This window comes from Sparus aurata, chromosome 23 (genome assembly GCF_900880675.1).
Source record: "Sparus aurata chromosome 23, fSpaAur1.1, whole genome shotgun sequence".
Taxonomy (NCBI): domain Eukaryota; kingdom Metazoa; phylum Chordata; class Actinopteri; order Spariformes; family Sparidae; genus Sparus; species Sparus aurata.
The window spans coordinates 14,881,050-14,902,181 of record NC_044209.1 but is presented as its reverse complement, the minus strand read 5'-3'; the positions used below and the strand labels follow the sequence as shown (position 1 = coordinate 14,902,181).

At 41.4% G+C, this 21,132-nt stretch overlaps 2 protein-coding genes across 3 annotated transcripts; both read left to right on the top strand.

Annotated features, from left to right (window-relative positions):
- The first annotated feature begins 311 nt into the window (after nucleotides 1-311).
- LOC115575449 (small ubiquitin-related modifier 2-like) lies at nucleotides 312-6,644 on the top strand. Its single transcript, XM_030407543.1, has 4 exons — nucleotides 312-465; nucleotides 1,743-1,874; nucleotides 4,913-4,984; nucleotides 5,889-6,644. Exons 1-4 carry the CDS (start codon nucleotides 445-447, stop codon nucleotides 5,949-5,951), a joined length of 288 nt encoding a protein of 95 aa, XP_030263403.1. The 5' UTR covers nucleotides 312-444; the 3' UTR covers nucleotides 5,952-6,644.
- Nucleotides 6,645-6,994: 350 nt separating this feature from the next.
- On the top strand, nucleotides 6,995-17,133 carry LOC115575448 (jupiter microtubule associated homolog 1). 2 transcript variants are annotated; one of them, XM_030407542.1, is made up of 5 exons: nucleotides 6,995-7,208; nucleotides 9,660-9,802; nucleotides 13,572-13,720; nucleotides 14,562-14,589; nucleotides 16,583-17,133. In XM_030407542.1, the coding sequence occupies exons 1-5, from the start codon at nucleotides 7,153-7,155 to the stop codon at nucleotides 16,726-16,728; spliced, it is 522 nt and encodes a 173-aa protein (XP_030263402.1). In that variant the 5' UTR covers nucleotides 6,995-7,152; the 3' UTR covers nucleotides 16,729-17,133. The 2 variants fall into 2 exon arrangements, with proteins under 2 accessions (XP_030263402.1, XP_030263401.1); XM_030407541.1 differs by having other exon boundaries at nucleotides 6,996-7,208; nucleotides 16,580-17,133.
- Nucleotides 17,134-21,132: the final 3,999 nt, after the last annotated feature.

Below are 21,132 nucleotides of genomic sequence, written 5' to 3'. Positions count from 1 at the left end.
ACCAGACAGAAAAACAAGATGGCCGCTGGGATTTTAAGGGTTAAATAAAAGAAAAACAAAAAGTGCAAACACAGCCCGTATGTGCAATGTGCTGCATGATAATGACGACTAAACAATGCAGGGCGTCGTGGGAGGTGCGCAGGGTGATAAGGTGTATGTTGTGAGATAATTGTACCTTTATAAACCTGACAAAAGGAAAACATTACGCTGTGCGCGTTCATGTGCAGCTGAGTGTCTCTTTAACGCGCATTGGGACTCTCCCGCCCATGCCCAGACTGCGCTCTCCACCACGTGATAACCCGTAGCCACTCACCGCCCGGTGCTGTGGACGCGCATTGGCTCGTGGCCGCGCACGTATGGTTCGAATAATTTAACCGGGAACGAGTACGTGCGCGCACTCGTATTCTTTGTGTGGCAGCGTAGAGAAGCGCCAAAAGAGTGACCATGGCTGATGAAAAACCAAAGGTGAGTGTCTCCACACATCAATACCAGTTTATTTCACCAGATCTGTGCAGCAGGGGCTCAAAGAAAAAATCGGAAATTTTTCACGTGTTCTGTTTCCCTTGTCAAACTTGAGAGCTGAATTTCAACTACTGGCTATACCTACTTTGATAGACCGGAAGGTTCGTGAACGCGCATTCACAGGCGCGCAGATCGCTTTCTGCTTGATCCCACACAGCCAACCAGCTGGTGTCATCCCCAGTGCATGCCTCAGTTTACCAATGCAAGTGTGTGTGTTTCCATGTTTGAATGACTGCTGCTAACAGATTGTGTGTGTTTATTTGTGAAAGTGGGAGAAAGTTTGTGCACACAGCAGTGGTACATAGTGGCGATAAATGCCTCTAAACCACAGTATTTTCTTTCTGTCTTTCTTCTTGTTTTTTATCTTGGTAGATCTGTGGCTCACTCTGCACACACACTGAACAGAATGTAAACAAAAGGAAAATGGGCCCCAGGGAAGATGTTCAACTTTACTTAGATACATTTTCTGGAAATTATATTCAGGAACCATTTATACGGCTAAACCACATGGTGTATCTGCTTTTGGCTAACCCCATGAATACATAATTTCATTAAATTAATACAAGGATTTAGTGTCATTTGTGTCAATTGCAAAATTGTCAGTGCTGCTTAAAAGTCGAACTGATTTTAAAGAGATATCGGCCTGGGTTTAAACACATTTTAAGTTTTTCATATATCAATTGTCTCGTTGAAGGTTCTCTGGTATACGCACCTATAGATCTTCATCTAACCTGTGGCTGCACCCTGAGAGAATAATATGTTGTTATAACAACAAGGACACAGATAAACATGCAGTTCTCCATCTGTGAAGTAATCAGCTAGTTACTCCCCCCTCATCAGAATCAGAATCAGCTTTATTGGCCAAGTATGTGAACACAAACACTTTGGTTGACTTTGGTTAATGTTGCTCTCAATGTACAGGGGGATAGTATAATAAACACTTTATAATAACTTTACAATATAGTGCAATTTTAAGGATCGCAGGCTTTTCTGCAGTATTTACATTCAAATTTAAAAAGTGTCATAATTTCCAAAGGTTTAACAGGGGTGTTTTTCTGACACTCTGACCGTTAAGTGTTCATCAGGGTGACAGCCAGAGGGAGGAAACTGTCTCTGTGTCTGGTCGTTTTGGCGTACGGTGCTCTGTAACACCTACCAGAGGCTCATGTTAACTGTGTTTTGTTTTGTTTTTTTCTTTCCCATCTCACTTTATCCCACAGGAAGGAGTCAAGACGGAAAGCAACGAACACATAAACCTGAAGGTAGCGGGTCAGGATGGATCTGTAGTGCAGTTTAAGATCAAAAGACACACGCCGCTCATCAAACTCATGAGAGCCTACTGCGAGAGACAGGTGGGCATGGGTCTATATCAGCAACCATCACTGATTGAGTGTGAACGCTCAGGATGATGTCACAGGTTTATTTCCTAAAGCGGTGGTTCCCAAACTGAGGGGCGTGGAGCTATTATCTGTAATGAAGTGAATGGTCCAAATTAGGGTGGCTTTGTGATGTTTAGCTTAGTTTCAGCCGATAAGAAAAATGTTAACAATGAAAGTAGTTTAACTTTTTTCAGTAAGTTTAATTTGCCTTTGTTAAAAAGCTGTCAAGCTGTCTAGTGTGCTAGGTAGAAAACTGTTGGAAGTTTCACGGAATTTGCCTTTAATGGAGCTGTAGTTTTGAAACTGTGTTGTCCATACTGTTTAGATAGGAACTGCTCGCCTGACAGCTTTTTAAACTGTTTACACCTCCCCAACAGAGAGGCGAAGTCCCGCCCATGCTCAGTGTGCCCCATGACACCTTATATTGGAAAAAATATACAAAGTAGTTAATAAAGAGAGACAAATACTTTTTTTTAATTTAAGAAAGTCACAGGTTGGTGTAAAGATAGTAAAATACTACTCAGTTTTGTGTCAAACCGCTCTGTGAACCACACAATGTCGATCAATAAGTTGGCATCATCTTGGCACAGAAAAACTATTTAAAAAGGTAAAAATCACAATAAATCTGGCCACACTGACAACTGTTACGTGAAAAGAGAGTGTTTTGGTGAGTTTTGAACAAGACGGCGTCACTTAAACAATATTGAAATTACGTAATTAGAAAGACTACACACCCAGCAGTCTTATATTTCCTTGGTTTATTGACAAACTATGTGTAATTCATGGCACAATTCAAACAGGATCAGAAACTTTTGTCTCTTGCCGTTCACTGCTATGCAAACTTTTTTCTGCATGTGAAAGCGCAGACCATTTGAACAATGTCTCCCTTCCATAAGTGTCCCAGTAAGCCATGCCAGTGAGTCAGCACGCCCTAGAACTGCTACACCTGAATGCATTGCAGCAATTATTCACATAATAAGTCACACCAGAGCTTTTCCTGCTATGACATGCAAAATACCACTAAAAAGGCTGCCCAGAGTTGAATATCTTTGCGTTGTTGAACCACTAAGGGTCTGACTATTTACCCATGTACAAGAGGAAGCTGTATAGGCGGCATGGAGGAAGGATTAGAAGAGTGGTGTCAAGTTATGCTGCATTTATATCATATGGAAATAATTATTGGACCTGCGTGATGGTTCGAAGCAGCAGCTTTGAAGTATGCACATGTTCAGTCTTGTTTGAAGACCATAAAAGGCTAATTATTCTCAGCCCTGTAGACTTATCACACATACAGGCTGTGACGGGCAATGTAAGCTTTTGTTGTACAGCAAATAATGCAGTTTTAACCTTAAGCAAACAAGTTGTGATGTCCGTGGAATTTAAAAGCCCCACTTGTTATATCAATGATGTGGTTGAAGAGTTTTTACAGCTCAGTGTATTGGAGAACTCAACACATCACATGTACGCCACGTAAAGATCATGTTTAAAGGTCAAAACTAAAGTAAAAGCCAGATGATGCTGATTACAGAGTTAATCCTTACAGTCAAATTTTTTGTCATTTTCTACTGAAAGAGGTATTGTTCATTATTCATTGGCTCTGCTCTGCTCTGCTGCTCCTCACTTCCTGCTTGAATGCAGGTAAGGCTTCAGAGTTGATGCAGATCTTCCCTGAATAGCTGAACACAGCCTCAGGCTTTACCTCTCTCTCATCCCTCAAACCAAACTCCCTTATCTGCTTTTCCATCTTTGATTCCACGTGTTAATCATAAAATATATCTCATCTTTTCCATCAGCAGTTGGGAGCTAAATCACTTCTGAAGTTGTCCTTCGCCAGGCTACTTGCTATAATGGGATGCAGGAATGCTGACTTATTCTAATGACAGTGGGACGAGTGCCAGTATAGTTCATAAAATTGTACTGTTATGGCTCCAAAACAATCCTGAGGTCTGCAGATAAAGTTTACATTCTGAACTTAACAGTTAGGAAGAGCATGCCGAATGAAACACAACCTCTGACATTCCTCTTTATCTGAAAGTCAAATAAGCGCTCAGCTCTCTGGAAGAATGGAAACACAACGCCAAATTGTCTAGTCGTCAGACTGCCAGCAGGGCAAAAGAGATATGTTTGTCATGCAGCTCATTTAAAACTACAGTGAGAACCAGATGTTTGCCATTATTCATTTATTCCTGTTTCACTGCAGACAGTGTAACTCATTATTTGTGTATGACGCTCAAACTTCAGCGGGCAAGCCTTAAACAAGACAAGGCTTGCTTTGAAATACTATATTTTTAATTTTTTCTTGGTTTGAGAGGAGACATTACAGACACTACATTTGCAATTTTGTGCTTTTTTTCTAGCTTGTTTCATTAATTTTGTCACATTTTTAAGAACCAAAACACCCTTTTTCTTTGAGTTGCCCATAATATTAGTTATTTATTGTTCAGGTATTTGTTTATGATCCTGTGTTTTATGTATGTTTTCTTATTGGTTTTGTTGTTTTGTTTGTTTTTGATGTGTGACCGATGCATTCCAATAACAATATGTCAGGTGATATTCTTATGTCATACCTGCTGTACATTTATGCATACATAGAATGTATACATAAACACCCAGTTGTTTTGTAATGACCCCTTAAATGTGGTTATCAAACACTGACAAAGATATGTGTACAATGGTGCAACGATATGTTTAACAAAAAAATGACACCAGTTCCCTGAAACAAAAAACTTAACTGGCTATTTAAAACTAGACCCTTTTCACAGCAGACTGGCAGACATTTTGACTTATCAAAAGGTAAGGGAAAGGCACAGGTGGAAGTACTAACACTAATGAGAGCTTAGCCATCGTTTATGTTGTTGTATACACCTGTGCTTTTCCTGCATTGATCAATCATATACACCAGTGTCTGTCAGTCCTGTTGCTTCGGCCCCCTGCTCTGCATCTTTAAGATGTTTCTCAGCTCCAACACACACTTGATTTACAGCAATATTTTTGTGTGTTTGTCTCTCCAGGGACTTGCAATGAGGCAAATCAGGTTCAGATTTGATGGACAGCCAATAAATGAAACAGACACACCAGCACAGGTAAGTTTGAAGTCTTGAAACAATAAGTTTAACTAGCCACTAAACATTCACGAGAAACACTGTGCAAAGGGTTAACAGTGGGGTCACGCATGCTTTTTCAACTTCCACATGCGTCATCACTTGTGCTGATGCATTCGAGGCATTTGAGACATCCTTATCAAGTAAAATATCCATATTTCATGCAGAGTTTTTCGATGCAGTTTCGCGGGGAAGCTCACATGAAGTCTTCATGGTCCACACACAGCTCAAATCTGTCCAGTGTCTGAACAAGTCTACAGGCACCCACAAATCTAATAAATCAGTCAAATAGTTAAATATACAAGAGTCCAGCCCTCATTGGGCAGTGTGTGGTAGGAATGTCTGTAGGCTGAAACCAGACATACACCAGGTCTTTGTGCAAGCCACATTTTAAGACATGCTGATATTGTGAGCATGCAGCAGCCTCGGGCTGTCAGAACACACAAAGCTACATTATAGTTCCTCTATTCTTGAACTTGTGTTGAACATGCCATTTTATACTGATGCCAATATTTCCTGAAATGAATGGCTGGAGTAGAGACAGATAATTTCACATTACTCTGACACTATGCAAAGCCTGTGTATGTAAACTGCAGTCATCAAAGTCAAATGGAGTGATTAGTTCTGTCACAATGGTGCCTCTTTGCCTACGCCTACAAATTTGAGTTTGTGTAGCACTCGCCGTCAGCTTTGGGGCACATGGCATGTGCTTGTCTCCCTCTTTCTCTACAGTACAACTCCTGACACTTTACACTATATGCTTAATAAAGGCAATTTATTTATGAAAATAAATACACAAGATGCAGACCAGCTGGCTATGAAATGTAGCAAAGATTGGGCATGGTTAATCCTGTGGCACATGTTGACTTCTGTTTTCTCTTTACAGTTGGAAATGGAAGATGAAGATACAATTGACGTGTTTCAACAACAGACGGGAGGCCTGATTTAACTGACTACATGCATCACCATTTTCCTCCTTAACACAACAAACCATCCCAGCCTGTAATCCACAGCGGCGGCTTCTTTGCCACATGTCCTATTGTCTCAACAGAATTCCACGCAGGAGGGGTCATCATTACTCTGCTACACATAACTGCTGTATAGTATTATCGCTCTTGCCCATGTTATTCTTCTGTTTTTGTACATAAGCCGCATCCAGATCACCCTGAATTCAGGTTTTGTTCATTCATGCTGTAATTGTGGTCAATGTCAAGGACTTTCCTTCCTAGTTTGGAGGGCTTCCTCTGAGGTTGCAGATGGATAGGACAGGTCATAAGAGTGGGAATTAATAAAACTGACTTAACTGATCAAATGCAGAGGCGCTAGGCTTGCTCAGCGTCCAGCAAATCTGTTCTTTCAGTGTACTATTTTGGGACTGGCTATCACTTAGTGAACTATATACCCAGCTTGGGAATGGGGCTGGATTGTCACTTGTTTTTCTGTTGTCATCAGAAAAAAAATTGATTTTATACGTTTTTATATGGTAGTGGATGTGTAGAGAAATGTTTTGATTAGTCATCTGACTAGGCCAAGCTTCAAATTTTGGGAAGCCTGAAGACATGTTCCAGTTAAATAAACAACTGTATTGTCTATTAAGATGCCTGGTAAAATAAAGCTATTGTCTTTTTCACACTGCCACTAATTTTGCCTGGCTTTCCAGTGTGATTGTTTGACCTAGAAATGCAACTATGACAAAATCCAGAGAAAGTGTCAGATCTTCGCCAGCTGGAGGTCAATTGTTTAACCACGTTGTTTTTCTTTTAAACCTTTCCTTGTAACGCATTTTGCATGTTGTCATGATCAATGCTCATGGATTAGATGGTAGAAAAAGCCCTCGGGGTTGTGGTCTCTGCTGTCTGATCGCTGACATGCAGCCCAGAGCTGCCACCAACAAGAGAGGCGATCGCTGAGGTTCTGTCCAATGAGAGAGGAGTTCTGTGATGTTCTGTCCAATCAGAGCGGGTCGAACGCTGGTGGGATGGATCTCATGGGCTGGCACCGCAGAACCGTCGGATCTGGTCTTCGTTATATTTTTCAGTGTCGGGTGGAGCCTACATCCTGTCGCATCTCTGCGGGGAAGGTGGAGGACTTTGTTTTAGTTTCTCATTGACTGTTTGTTGCTGCCGCGACATCGAAAACACTCCATAAAGATGACGACGACTACCACCTTTCAAGGAATGAGCCCCGGCTCTAAAAGCAGTTCCAGGTAAAGAAAAAGAGCCGTTAACGTTTCATGGAGGAACAAAAGAAGTGTGATGCGGGCTCGGCTAGCAAACGCCTCTTTTCTGCTTAAAGGCAGCCTGCTACCTTACATTAGCTTGCTGCTGGCATGGCGAGGGATTTTTCTGGATTTAGCTAAACTGTCACATCGTCTTGCTAATTAAGTTAATCTTATTGGGTGAGTGATGCGCCATTTAGCCTCAAGCTACACTAAGTTAGTTAACGTTAGGTTAACGTTAGCCCATCTGAGCTCTGTAGAATGGGTTAATTAAGCGTGTGAGTTCAAGAAAGAAAAGGAGAGGAACCCGAAGATGTTGTCCATCTGTTTTTGTTGGAAGAAATGGCCATAGCTTCCTAACGTTACCGCTCGGCTGGCTGGTGTCGACTGCGAAATAACTTTTTGTAGTTCAAGACCGGGCTCTTATCCTGCTGGGGTTTCAGTATCTGCTGCTCTTTTGAGTTGCGGATGATTTTAGACCTAGTACATCCGTTATTTGTGGAGTTTTAAGCATTTTTTTCACAAGAGGACCAAAGGTATAGCGCTCAGGAAGGAGCAAGAATCCAAATTTGTGATTGATTGCAGGAAGGATCATAGACCAGACTTTGGTCTGCATATGTCATTATCACTAAAAGCCTCTGTTGGTTACAGATAATGGAAATTCTGTCTTTTTAGTATTTTCAGTAGAAAACATATGTCTACGCTGTAGTCTCTGTCTGACGCACAGCGTCTATTAAATGTTTATATTCATGGAAAAACACCTTTTAAGAGGGACACTCATCATCCAAGCACGCAGTCATATCTTTCCAGTAAGTGATGCGTCTCGTCTGGATGCAATCCTGCCCCTTTGCAGTGAACACAAAGCAAAGAAAATGACTTTAAATGACGGCTGGTTTATTCATAGGGCGTGATTTTAACGCACACAAACCGGATTTTGAGGAAAACCACTACTAATAGCCTTTTCCTGAGTGATCACACCAAATCTCGGTCAGTCATAAGCTTTTTTTGAAGTCGCATGCTGTTTTCGGATGATGCGGGGGCTTGGGTGGGGGCTTTGAGCTAGCTAAGCCTGTAAATCTTTCCTTAGCTCTTTGCTTTTGCTCCTTAAAGCCCCATTTTACGAGCTGCTGGTCATTTGTGCTGCTGGCCGACCGAACGGATCCCTACAGCAGCAACTTGAGCAGAATTAGGCTCAAATCTTAGTAGGCCATCAAAAGCCTCCTACCCTGCCTTATCAGACATGCCATCTTTGGCCCTGGAGCTCAGCTATATCTGCCCTAGCTCCACCTGCCTGAAGCTGCCCGTAAGCTTCTCAACATTAGTGCCATTTCATTGATATTATTTGCAGTTTCATTCTAGGGTGGGGTCTGCTGCCAGGCAGCTCAAAGCTTTCCCCCGATCGCAATCCGTGTGGAAAGCATGAGCTCATCCTCGCTGGCCAGGAGGTGATGTCTGGTTTAGGCATTACTGTCACAGCCAACTGTGACAGACACTAGTACGTATACAAGAATTGATTGAGAAAATTCACGCTGCGTGGATTTTCCCTCTAGTTGCTTTCTTTGTAGTTGTCCTTTGAGAGCCGAGTTGTTTTTTGGACTCCATCTGCCCGCCTGGCCCTTGGACAGCTGCTCAGTGTGTCAGCTGGTGGCTTCAGGGACTCTGAGGAGAGAAGAGTTTGCTGGAAAAAAAGAGGGAGGGGTCCAGCAGGGCCTCTGCAAACACATCAGTTTTTGTCGTCCACCCCGACTGTCCTTCAGCACAGCAAGGAAAAAGGGTTTCCCTAGTCATTATCACGTTCCTTTTGTTCAGCTTGTGGTGGAAGGAATGTCGGTGTAAAGTGGTCTTTGTTTATCATGCCCTGGGCTGCATGCAAGCTCCTATCTGGTTGAAGAACAGTCCATTTATTAGGTGACCTACATTCGTTGTGGACCTCAGACTTTTCGCCTCTATTGTGAAATATTGACCCAAAGGCATCAAATGTAATTAACTTATTTAATAATTGAATAACAATACTACCAGGAACTGACACCAACCCTGCTTGTGTCACTGCAAAGGAATTTGTATCGAGGAGAGGCAGCAGCTAGCCAGCTAACTCTGCGATTATGTGCGACTGGAGTCAGCTGCCGGGCAGAGATTGTGACTGTCTGTCTGACAGGCTGACAGCCGGGGCTTAGACAGCAGAGACCTTGATGTGTGTTTTTGTGTGTGTGGTATGGTGTATAAAAGGGTTAGGGTGGAGTAGGGAGAAGGCCGTAAGTAGCTCGAGGCATCTTCATGTTATATTTGACTATTGATTTTTTTTTTTCATTCTGCACTGTGCAGCTGATCAGTGGCATGTGACATGAACGCCATGTGTTCGACCTAAAGAGTGGATGATGCGAGTATGAAAGAATGATGTCAATCCAATGGAGTTCTAATCTGTATTTTGTCGCTCTTAAGGGTGCTACGGCCGCCAGGAGGGGAAACCAGCTTCTCTTTCGGCACGGATGAAAACGCGACCCCCCAGCGAAAGAGCAAGATGGCCTCCAGCATCTTTGCAGAACCTGATGACCCCCATGCCCATCGGAGGAACAATCCACCCAGTAACTCCATCTAACATCATTTATACCTATTATAGTGATCTTTCCATGTTATAATATGAGATAGTGAAGGAATGAAAAAAATAGTTTTTTAACATTCCGAGTTATTTGTGTGTTGCACTAGGAAGGGCTCATTATGAAAAGGGCAAGATTAATCAGGCAAGTCCAGACATAGCCACCAGAAGCCTTAAGAAAGAAAAAAAGCATCATGGAATTAATTTTTCGAACTTGAGATAGGAAAAAGTACAAACTGGTGTGTATTTTTCCATTTAGGTTGTCAGAAAGCACATCCCACAAGTGCAATAGCCAAAAAGCCCTGGAGTACAGGGATAAGGGTAATTTGAAGCTAGGCTTTGTTAAATGGGATGAGGATCGGCCCTCAATGGAAAGAAATAGGTCAGTTAAAAAAATGTGTCAGTTGGTGAAATGTGTGGCCTTGTACAGACACGAGGGAAGTTTTATTTTGAGTCCACAAATGCAGCAACAGGGGATATAAGAACTGTGAATGGTTTTGAGTCGTCAAGGTCACTGCAAGCATACAGCCACAGAGGTCTTAATGAAAAATAATGTTGTCTGACATCATTGTGCCTGTTGGTATGTTTACAATAAACCAGATAAAGCTTAAGCCAAATACAAATCACTCTTTAGTGTTTGTCATCTTTATTGCTTGTAATTAAAGATGGAAATTTTTACCCAGTGTTTGGTAAAGGCTCAGAGTTTCCCCAAAGTGCATAAAAAGAGAAAATTCAATCAGACAGCAGTAGGATTGCATTTCAGCTAATGGCCTTGAAGTTATTCACAAGCCAAAGATCACATGTTTTCACACTGTCCACTTGTGGCAAACCGTTTACATGGTGTATCAGATTTTCTGTGTGTGTGGACAGTGAAGAATTTACCCTAAAATCCTTATTTTATCATCTGACCTCTGCAGCCAGCAGCTGCTGACAGCAAAGCCTTTTCCTGCCTGCATTGTTTCACTTGGGTCTAGGTCAAGTTCAGGGGGGGCTTCTCATAGTTGTCCCACTTTAACGGATACAACTGGATGAGGATATTTGTTTCTGGGTGAATGAACAAAGTTTATTACAATAACAGTTTTATGTGCATTGTGTGATCCTTCTGACCTGAGAATGAACTCTGAGTTTAGATGAACACATTTGTTTGCTTTGGCATGCCGTCCGGTGAAGATCCTTCTGAATACACCTTTTTATATGCTCAATACTTGTCTGGACCATCTGGAGCAGTGGCATTTTTGGTGTGTGTCCCACAGCACTTGTCTATGCCTCACCCTTGGTATTATTGTTGGCCTCTTGAAATTAGAGTCCCATATAAATATATGGAGAGGTAGGGAATGCTAAGATCCCACACAGAGTTTGAAGTAGAGATGGTGCAGTATGCATTACAGCTGTCAACCAAAACTTCAGATTTGATTATATGATTGAATTATAAAAAATTGTGAATTTGACATTCAGTTTTGGAAAGAAAAACAGCAATGCTGCACTGAATGCACTGCATGATGGACAGGACAAGGTCACTTTCATTGACTCAAAATGACATGTAGGTCAAGCTGAAAAGGGGGAATAATTCAACAACTGTGTGGAGATTTCACAATTTAACTCGATCACAGAGAGAGCGATTTGCATTCCATGCAAGTAAGCTGCGATAGGAAATGCTTCAGATTTTAGTCAGCAGTTGTGGAACCACGAGATAAAGTTGTATGTAAGCTACAGTTAGCCTACCAGTCCACCATTAGCAACATGAGCGCCAACCTGGATAAAATTACACTGTTGATATCAATCATAGAGACAGCACTCTTATGGTGCAAAAATAGATATCCAAATGGTTTGAACTTGTGGTGGGCGGTGTGACATTTTATACCGTGGACAATCTTGAAGGCATCCACAAACAACTTTTATGGTGAATCAAGGAGGATCAAATCAAAGGGGTCACTGCAATTAATATCGTCTGCGTTCTTGTTTCCAAACATCACATAATCTCATTGACTATCAGATGTATGTTAGGTGAACAAACCAGTTGTAATGTAGCATGCTGGATGACGTGGCTGACTGGACAAATTATTTTGTGTGGCTGTTTCTTGTATGATGTATTGTCAACAGTTCAACGTGAGTTATAGCTAGTAGCATGGCAGATGAGGAGCTTGTGCCAAAAGTGAATGTGAATCTGTAATGCAGTTTGCAGTGTATTTCAAGTCTGGCTACAGTGTACACGATTTTTAGAAATTGATTAGAAAAAGATCGCAATACGGATCATGATTGCAATTAAATACATTGTTGTTGTTTTTTATATCCAGGTGACTCACCCTTACTCAAGACTTATGTTGGGTTTTGTGTGTTTTGTTCTGTTTTGTTTTAGAAATAATCTAACATAATTTTTGCCTGCCTTAGACAGTGTTGCAACAATGTCCGGTTTACTCCGGATAATCCTTAGTGTGAACTTCACGTCTTCATAGGGGCTGTTAATTCAATAGAGTTTTTCCAGTCACTTTTTGTATTCAGAGTGACTGGGACATTAGTTCTGGATAGACATGTTGTAGTAGTATTTGATGAGTTTTTTTAAATGTCATCTCTCAGTGCTTTGATCCGTGAAATATCATTTACTTTAAAAGTATGGCTGTGTTGGCAGAAACCTTAAAAACTGATGCCTCAAAATCTGAGTCATCAGATCTAATGGTATCTTCTTCATCACCACTAAGAGTATCTGATCATTTTTCATAAAGGCAGGTTGTTGGTGAGGATTTTAGGGTTTCTAGATAGCAGAGCTGCTGGTTTGTTCAAGTGCCCTCAGCTTCTGACCACATGAGTAAGACTGTTATCAGAGAGGAAGCTATGACTATCAGCAGCAACGTGATTGCTGTTCCTGTCTACAGTGAGGTCGGTGTGTATCAAATGTTTGTATCATGGACCCAGGAGATCTATATGGTTAAGTAGAAGGCTATTTGTTGGACTGATGATAACATAATACATCACTGTCTGGTCTATGAATCTAGTTTAATCCTCTTCCATTTGCTGTTGGTCGTTCACTGTCCAGAGAATTGATCACACTCAGAACTGTGGAGCCGGTAATGAAGGAGCTCTTGTTGAGTGATAGAGACTCTCAACAGTGCTGATTCACTTCACTCCATTAACAACAATGGCCTCTCCTACGCTTCTTCAGCAGTATTGTTCCCCTCACGACAAAGCTGGTCTGTCCCCTCCCTGGCCCTCAGGGCTAGAGCCAGGCTTTTACCTTATGTGGCTTTAGTTAGAGTGGCCTGCTTCCCCACAGAGGGCTAAACACTGCGTTTTAATGCTCTTTCTGCTAAAGTGAAATGCAGGCGTGACAGGGCTATGTGAGTTTTGGCATTAGGTCCGTCTGCCTGGAAGTGTTCCACTGCGTTTCTGGGTCTGTTGCAGACGCCCAAGCGGATTTAGGTGATGTTTCCTGTCGGATCACAGTGATTTTTCCTCATGTTATTTCTGTCTGACTCCCCCATAGAGCTGATGTTTTGTCAAATCTGAAAAGATGAATCTTCTGGTGAGCATGGTGAAGTTCATGGGTTAGAAAAACTGGAGTCTGGGATAGCTAATTGGATTGGTGTCCATATGGTATGACTCTGCAGCTTTGAAGCCTGAGTCATGTTTTCATTTGTCTCATGTTTGCCATCTAGCTTCAATATTATCTCAAATAGGGAGAAAATAGGCATGAAAAACTATTCTGTTACAGTCTGCTTAGTCCTTAATAATTTTGTTGCCCTGTCTGTCTCTAACCTTCCCAGGTGGGGCACCCACAGGAACCCTGTGCGGGGAGCCCTCGGCCCCACTTAGGCGGTGCCAGCAGCCTCTTCTCTTCCCCAAGAACCCGCAACCAGAACTGACCACCATCCACAACTCTGGGGCAGCCTTGGTGTGGAGCCAGAGACAAGAGGTACCTTTCATTGAGCCTGTTTCCAAAACAGAGCTGCAGCCTAGAGTCAAGGCTGAAAAGCACATGGTCATAGATTAAGTCTAATTCTAAACAGTTCAGTGGAAAATTCATTGGGGGAAGGCTGACTTTATCCATCTATTTGAAACTGGCCCAGGATGTTGTATCGGAGCCTCCACTGACATTTGCAATCCCTTTTTGGAGGTTTAATTTTGAATTCTGGGAATGTGCCCATCCTCACTGCCTGACATGAGTGGTTTTTTTTTTTAATTAAGCAATTTTACTGAGGTATAAAGAAACAGTGAAACAGGAGATCTGTTACCAGATATGAGAGCACATCATTAATTGTCGGTATTCACCTTGTGATCGCATCATAGCCTCTATTAATACCTTTTAGTTGAAGCCATACTTTTCTCTGTATTATTATTTAGTCCAGACTAGCGACAGGCAATATATCGATATACCAATGATTATCCTGGCATGAGACCATACATCATCTTGGATATTGTTCTATCATGATATGGGTTACTGGTTGTCTTTTCCTGGAATTAAAGGCTTGTTCTAATACTTGCCTTCACATACTTAGTTTTTATATATTACTGATGATTATTTATCAAAAATGTGTTGATATTTTGTTAAAGTGCCACTAGTCACCTCAAAATAATGTTGCAATATGGAGGTATGCCCTAGTCAAGACCCTCTTTCGGCTCAGGTCACTTTGTTATAACAAAAGTAATAGGATCCAGATGTAGGAATGCAGGAATAATTTTTTTATTAACAGATGAAGAAGTCACTTTGGTTCAGTGACGATATCTGATATCCTTGTGTTATGTTTTCATTGTAGGTTCCAAATGGAGAACAGGAAAATGATGGTAAGTGTCCGGAACTTTTGAACTGTTTATAAAGAGGACTTTAAGTTCCTGTCACACTCTCACTATGTCTAAACAGCAGTGCATGACTCAGATTATTCAGTGAATAGCTCCATGGTTCACTATAACAGATCAGGTAATTCTTCTCTCCCTGCCTCTAAAAATCTGACTCTGGTGTCTTGTCCCATATACTGACATACCGTAATTTTTTTTAAGACATACAGTACACGTATTCTCCCTTTCTAAGTCAACATCACATGATGTCTTTGATGTGGTTTTTCCCTGTCATGATGGCGTGATGGTCTGTAGTCAAGCAGCTGTTCTTTGATGGCAGGCTTCACTTAGTATGAAAAGCTTTTTATTAACCTCCAGGTGCATGTTAGTAAAGGAGAGGCTGGCTCCTCAGATAATGGAGGGTTTGACCGTACATCTCAATGGACATTTAGAAATCAATGCTCACTTACTTGCTTCCGTTTTTTTTTTACATGATTGGAATGTGTATTATATACTGTACGTGTATAAATGATTATGTTGTTCAAACCATTTATCAGGACTTCAGTGAGTATATTGACACAGTGTAACTTGAATTTTGTTCACACATTTCATGGAAACAAGCAAACAACAAGGCCACAGTTCAACAAGTAATACAATAGAGTAATTGGAAGTGCTATAATATGACAAACACACATAACATACACGAGGTGCACACACCACTGGGGTAAATGCAGTCTGTACGGACTTTACGGCTGATGGTGGCTAAATTCTGATTAAAGTGTGATGAACACAAACCACAATTTATCAACCACCATTTGCTTTGCATTACAATAATTGTATTTAATTATTAAGAGCCTATTTGCTTTGTAATATCAAGCCTACAGTTTATCCAAATGTTTTTTCCACCACTACAACCTTCGTTTTAAATCCCATTTTTGCTCTGTTTACGCCTCCTATTCAGAGGCAGAGAACATGTAGCGTGACCTCCTTAAATCTTGCAGAATGCATAATTATCCTCTGTTAAAATGTCTGTTATTTGCATGATCCTCCTTAAAACGTATGCAGTGAGGAGATGGGAACACCCAGCTGGAGCTCAAACAAATGACTGGCAAACAGCAACTCAAGCTTGGTTTATCTGTTTGATTAATATATCCCATGTGTTTTGGGCAGAATGTGTCACATCTGCCCCTGATAAAAGGGTTCAAGAGCCTTTGTAAATCCTGGTGTGTGCAGTCCCAATATCTGTGGCACAATTCCTACATTTTAAACCTGAAATCCATGCAGTCTTGACAGAGCCCACACAGCTCGCTCTGATAACCATCTTAGAATATTTGAGTATCCTTTCGGCCTAGAAAATGAGAAAAGAAAAAAAATGAAAAAATCTGTGAACGTTTTTGTGACATGAAGGTCGAGAAGTCCCCTTGAATTTGCACATTCCTCAGTAATTCAGCCACTAATGGACAACAAGAGCCCAAAGCTTCAGCGCTGATTTCATTACAGGCTACACTGGCATTACTGGCTAACATCACTTAATAGTGTATCCTTCAAAACCAAAATGCAGTGAATATGTAACAAGTCAAATCTTTATCAGAGTCTTACTTGGTGAATGGTACATTTGCAGTTATCACAAAATGCAGCTGAAACCAAACTAATGAGTCAAAGCAGGGTAGCTAAAGACCACTAACTAGCTACTAATGCTAGCCTTTGCTGAAGCTGAATTTGGTTTATTTTTACCCCTGGCCATCACTTTTGATGAAGTAACATAATGTAGTTTGTAACTTGGTCACAAAGACAAAAGCTACTCAAGTACATCATGATTTAATTTCTCACAAAGAATATAAATAAGACTTCAACTCTAGTACAACATAAGACTTGGCACCGCACCACCTATGGGGCTAAGCCAATCGACTGTCCCCGGTCTCCTACTTACAAGCCACATGCTGCTAGATCACTCCAACTATCGTGACACCTGACAAACCTTTTCTTTTTGTTGCATCAGTAGAGTGTCCTGACGATGTGGAGCAGCAGGACCCAGAGCAGCAGCAGAAGGAGGTGCCACAGCCCTCCGACCCGTCGGGAGGTGCCAATGCTGCCGCAGGTGGCCGAAGAAACCCACCTGGTGGCAAGTCCAGCCTCATCCTGGGTTGAGACCACTTTTTTTTTTTTCATTCGAACGCTCTTTTTTATTTTTTAAAGATAAATACCCCCAACCACTCTTCCTCCTCATCGAACTGTCACCTCCCTCACCTTCTTCACATGCACTCATACTGTCACGTCCATGGACCCCCGTGTCCTCTCCCTCCACCCTCAAACCTTTTGTTTTGATCCTTTTTTCTATTAAAAGAAGAAAACTGTTGACAAAAGCACTTTATGTATCTCTTCCCCTCCCTCCCTTTCCATTTCAGCCCATCCTGTAGTGCATCGCGCCTGCTGGAAAAGGCATGACGTATAGCTTGTCCCTCATTCTTCCCTGTTGTAAATGGTAAAGGAAAAAATACTAAAAAAGATTTGATGCGTGGATTTCTAAATACAATAAAGATTGATATGAATTTCCTGTGGCTGATTCTTGTCTTGTTTTATGTATCAGTCCTATTATAGTGTTGAAGGATTGTCTGATCAAAGTGACACACATGAAATAATGTAGATTAAGCCAGGAGGTAAACTGTAATGTACAGTTGAATGGTCTCGTCAGTTTTCATGTGCATAAATGGTTCAACTCATGGAGCAGAGTATTATTTACGTTCAGTGAGATGGAGCCTGAAGACTGCGGCCGTTGAGAGCAGAGACAGGCTTTGTGCCTGGAAATCTGCCCAGGCTAAGTAATCACGCAAAGCTGCCTCCAAATCTGCCAAAAGAGAAACTGCACTATCTTTTCATGACATCATTCACTGGATATTTGGCTCTCTTTGCAGTGTTTCTGATTTAGGTGTTGCATTTTGTCAAGAATCTTAGCTGGGATACTTGAAACAAAAGTGGGACACAGAAGGTGAAGTGATTCATGCAAGATGTAATGTTACTTGTGAAACATTACCGTTAACAGCACTCCTCAAAGATTGCTTTATTTGGAAATGCTTTGGTTGGTGCTTATTTGCCTTCTGAAGCGCCGTGGGGAACAAAGAAAGTGGAGGCAATAAGCCAATTGTTCTTTACCAGTTCCATTTTAGTTAGGTTGACTCCCATATTTTCATATTTACAGTTTTTATGAATCATTTGTTTTTAACAAAAAATAAATCTAAGGTAGCTTCATTTCTATTCAATATTGTGACAAACTGATGTTTTCAAAATCACTTAGTGACTGCCATATTGTATTTGCAGAAGAGATGTTCTCTTGATCGGATTGTGAGGTACAAAAGGCACATTTGAGATTTGATAACCTATAATTGGTTCCATTATGCATAACTGATCATGTCACTGCATATATTCAACTGTTAGAGCCAGAGAGAAAGAATTGTTCCCCTTCATGCATAATATGACAAAAACATTGAAAGAATTTCCTTTATTTCTATTTATTTTATTTAGGAAAGTGTTCCTTTTTTACAGCACAAAGAAATAAAAACAGACCGATATTCTTGACAAAGTAAAACAGAAAAATGTGCACGTGTGTATGTTAATCCATACGTGACTGAAATGTTCTCGACTGGATTGAGCATCAGAAGTGGTCAGTGGAACCGAAACCAACTGAGGTAGAGGAAGGTCCAAGGCGAAGGCTAATAAAAATGATAAAATTCTAGTACAGTACAGTTTGACACAATTAGTTCCCAAGTTGACACCCGTCCCTCACAATATGTTCCATAAAGGGCCCTCAGATCTAAAAAGAAACCCGGGGTTGTCAATAGATGGAGTAAACCCGACATCTTCAGGATATAGACAAGAAAACAAATACTTTAGTGAATCTTAAAAGCAAGAGGGAAACTGGTTTGATTTGGGGATTTTTTTTTTCTAGGGCAAGAGTCAAGAGAAGTTGGTGCAACACAATGCCACAGAGACACTGAGATTAGTTTTCACCTATTTATGTTGCATATACAAATTTAAAATGTCATCCCAGAAATCTAAATATTATCAAATAGAAAAATGACTTTTAATGATAGTTGAAGCAAAGACTTTTAGTTAATTCATCAGAGAAATAGATTCCAAAACTAATTAACTATTACATATCTTCAAGAGCTCAGTGTAGCCCTGAAATTAATGAACTGTATTCACTTGCCTACCTCACTTGCTTTTCGCTTGTCTGAAAGAACAAAAATTGGCTCACAATATTCTTCCTACTGTCAGCAAATGCTCCCAAAGCTATGGATGTCACTTCTGATTATACGTGACTTGAATTTAAGGTCACCTTCTCTTAACTCCTCGACTTTGATTTGAATAGCGGTGAGCTGCCGTCTTGATAACTCTTTATAAGCCTCTTATGGTGGAGCTGAAGGGGCGCAGAGGGCAGATGATCTTCTAGCTGTGATAACACTCTTTAGAAATTAAAGGGGATGACAGAAATGGTTTTTATGCTGTGCTCACCTTGGGTCAACCAAACAGTGTTTTTTCCACCATAATGTGCATGTTCCATATGTCGGCGTAGGTAGGTAGGTAGGGGTCAATTCAAAAGAGGGCCTGAATAAAAGTTAGTCTCAGAATGGTTCCAGTGTTTTTTCTCTGAGCTACAACTTGCGTCAGAGCCAAACCATGAAGAGTACTGTGGCATGGCGGTGTGCAGTGAAAGGCATGCAGAGGTCAGGCAAGATCGGGAAAAGAACTTCCTGTCCTGGAGAAATGCCAGGATGTTGGAGTGTAGTCAATGGAGGCTTGTTTCAGTAAGTGCTGTGCCCACAGGGTAGCCCTGTGTCTTTTATTATACTTTAAGACACAGAGTGAGCCTGGATCTCGGCTGCCTTCCTCAATCTTTTTCTATAATTTAGTTATTTTATGGGGTTGTTGTTGTTGTTGTTGTTGCTTGTAGCAAGCAGTTTGCTCTTTTGTCCTGGTCACCGGCTAATCAGTAAAATCTCTTTTATCTATCGCCCTCGATCATCCTTCTAATCTTTCTAGAAAGACGGGAGATTACCATTTTTCCTCCCCCACGGCCATATGCCGAGTCATTTAACTGATGCCTGTGATGAATGTTTAAAGCATCCTTTCTCATTTGCAACGTCAATGTATTGACAGGGCTATTAAACCATGTGCACTCCAGATGAGGCCTGTGTGTGTGTGTGTGTGTGTGTGTGTGTGTGTGTGTGTGTGTGTGTGTGTGTGTGTGTGTGTGTGCGTGTGTGTCTTCCGGGAGATCTCTCAGGAGGAAAAGGATGCGTGAGCTTGGAAAAGGAATTGGGGAAATGAGGTGAGTCATCTCCGGGTGACATGGCAAGCAATCAGTCAATCAATACCCCTGTTCATGCTGCACACTGACTCAGCAACTAGGCCAGGCAGGAGGGTGGAGGGAGAATGTGAGGAGGAAATACACTATTAATACGTTGCTGAGTATCCTAACTAATAATTTTGTCGTTGCATAAAATGATTAAGTCAGTAGTCTCCCTGTGATCTTTTGTTGTCTTCCCGTCCTCTTTGTGACCAGAGACAGATTCTCCTGATTACCCTGCAGTCTCAATAATATACAAAAAAAAACGCCTCCCACCCAGCAGAAGCCCAAAACAGGAAGCCCTGGTTGGCAAGTGGACAGGGAGTGTAAAAAGCCTTCCTCGCAGCGTCTGCTCCAGCTCACGTTGTACCTCCTTAACTGGATGAGACTGGAGGAGGGGAAATGATGGTGGGGGAAGAGTGGAGGGATGGACAGGGACCCTTTTTACTCGGTCCCAGAGGGAGGCAGACGGTGCAGAGGGTGGGTGTGGTGATTTCGGATTAATTCAAGGACTGTGAAAGCCTTTTATTGATGTTATTGATGTTGAGTTGTTCAATTCTCTCAGGACAGTGGCAAGTTAATGGCGTTTGTTGAGGTAATTTCAGCTTCAGACTGCAATGGTCATCATGTTGTCTGCAGTAGGCACACGGCTGTGATTTTACTGAGTATATGTTTTTCGTTTTTAAATATATATGCTGATGCGAAGAGACAACACTTGTTTTGGTCTTCAACGCCTCTTCTCTTCACGAGTAACTGAGAGAGCAGCTGATCATATGCCTGACCGAATTTGAGAGTCCCTGTGATTTCATGGTTTTCGGAATGCTTGCAGATGACACTTTTACACTTTGCTTTATAAAGAGAGTCATGTGTGGAGATTTTAACAAGATCTTTGCTTGTAAAAGGTAGTCTTTCAATCCCATTTAAATCCCTTTTATTATTGTTTATTTAGGGATCCCTATAAAAACATTTGACAGTGAACAGGGCTGGGGCTTACATCGTCATTGTCCCTTACAAAGTATGCACTGTTACATGCAGTATGTGTACATTTGAGACATACTTTGTCATAACATTGCACTTTGAACTTTGAAAGTCTATAAATTCGCACTCCACAGTACAAAATACGGGATAAAAAAAAGAGTAATTTTGGAATGCAGCTTCAGTGAGCTGACATCTGTTTTTGCTCTCTCTGTGAGGACTGTGGGTCAGAA